Source organism: Geospiza fortis, unplaced genomic scaffold (genome assembly GCF_000277835.1).
Source record: "Geospiza fortis unplaced genomic scaffold, GeoFor_1.0 scaffold41, whole genome shotgun sequence".
NCBI lineage: Eukaryota > Metazoa > Chordata > Aves > Passeriformes > Thraupidae > Geospiza > Geospiza fortis.
Window position 1 is genome coordinate 18,529,816 of NW_005054299.1, and position 1,785 is coordinate 18,531,600.

Genomic DNA, 1,785 nt, shown 5'->3' on the forward strand with positions numbered 1-1,785 from the left:
GCCCGGGCTCGGAGGTGGCCCCTGGGCCGGGGATTAGAGGGGCCGTGGCGTTTGAGGTTTGCTTGCGAGTCCCTGTTCTCGCTCGGGGACTCGCACGGCGACGTGTCGGCGCTTTTAAAGTAAAGCGCTTGTTGTGGGTGCATCCCGAAGTGTTACCTCATCTTTTCAAAACGAGCCAAAAGCAGCGGTACGTTCAGGCTGCTGAAGGTGCCGGTAAATTGCTCTTAATTGATTGCTTCCTGCTTTCCGCTCAAAGCGTGTCACTGCTTTGTTACCTCTAAGCAAAAAAACCAACCAAACCAAAAAAATACTATTAAGTGATTTCAGAGAGATGGCTGATCTTTGAAAGATGGGCTTCTAATTCCTGTTGGAATTCATCAGTAGTGTGATTCAGATTGTAGCTATGGATTGTGCTTTTGTGTTCCTCTTGCATCTCCTGATGTGGTGAGAAGATGTGCGTCTTCCCCATATGGGTACCTGTAGCTCTCGAAATGAGTAGAAACTGCTTGTTCCTTGACTCTCTGGGATGGGCCATGCTTTCTGCAGAGTATAATACATGTTCATAACTAAATGTGTTAATGTGAATTTTTATTTTCGAGGGTGGAGATGGAATTGAGAAACCACGTTCCCTGGGCCTAGCAAGCAGAAAGTGCCAGCAGTTGCTGACAGAGCTGGAGGGATTGTTCCAGCACCTGGAAGTCATGTTTAGTCTGACGCTGGTTCCTCGGGTTCTTTTCCTACTTGGAGGCAATGTCATGAACCCCAAGGAGCTCTATGAGTTGAATTTAGAGGGGTTCTATGAGGGCTCTGCTGAAGAGAGCCTCCAGACCGCGCCCTGTGTTCGCCAGCTCTTTCACCGCCTGTTTGTTGCTGATGTCTTCAGTGAACTTAAGGCTCTCCCTGTGACAGGCACTCTTGTCCTGGTCCAGGGCCACCGTGACTGTGGTGTTGAGTGGTTCCGGCCCAAGCTCAACTACCAAGTGCCGAGCCGAGGGAGGAAGCTGACTGTTAAGCTGTCCTGTGATGGAGACCTCCACGTCAGTGCCTCACCTCCACAGCACACAGCACCTGCTTGGGAGGACTATGTCTGGTTCCAAGCACCAGTGACCCTCAAAGGCTTTAGTGAATGAATGGTTTCAGTAGAAATTTAACCGGAATATTGATTACTTTTTTTTTCTTTAGGTGTTAATTTTAGCAAATGTAACCATGTATTTTTGAACCATGTCTGCCTGAATTTTTTTTTCTTCATGGTGTCTACTGCCTTTCCTGTATCTTGCTGTGCGCCTCTATTGTCCTTATTTCCTGAGCTGTTGTTGAAGGCAAATCCACTTTAAGGCACAGTTGCACACAGGTCCAGTGATTCTTTAGGGACCTGATCTGTGACCCGGGATGAATTAATGTGTTGGGAGTAAAGCTTCCCTGCTGGGTGCTTGCTGAACTGGATACATGCAATCTCCTCCGGAGTTTTAATATGGCCGTTTTCTGACTCTGCCTTTGCCGTGTCACCCATAAGCTGTCTTAGGTGAAGTTACTTCCCGCAAAATAACTCTCTGGGAGGGAATCCTGCAGTCCTTAAAAGGTTTCCCTCAGCAGGTAAAACAGCGGGCAAAACCAGAGTGGGACACAGAGGTAACATTGTTGCAGAAGTGGGATTTATTTCTAAAGAATGGGGCAGGATGAAGGCAGTTCCTCTGCAAAGGGCAGGAGCTGCCAGGGCAGCCGTGGAGATGGGCGGAGCCGCTTCCAGGGGCCCTCTGGCAACTCTACAAGCAACAGCAGCAGCTC

General features: G+C 49.0%; 1 protein-coding gene across 1 annotated transcript in view; it reads left to right on the forward strand.

Annotated features, from left to right (window-relative positions):
* Positions 1 to 1,785, forward strand: part of MAD2L1BP (MAD2L1 binding protein) — a 2,825-nt gene extending 1,040 nt beyond the window's left edge. The window contains exon 2 of the mRNA XM_014308853.2: positions 600 to 1,785. Coding sequence (XP_014164328.2) covers positions 600 to 1,130 — 531 coding nt within the window. The 3' untranslated portion in view covers positions 1,131 to 1,785. The remainder of the gene's footprint in view (positions 1 to 599) is intronic.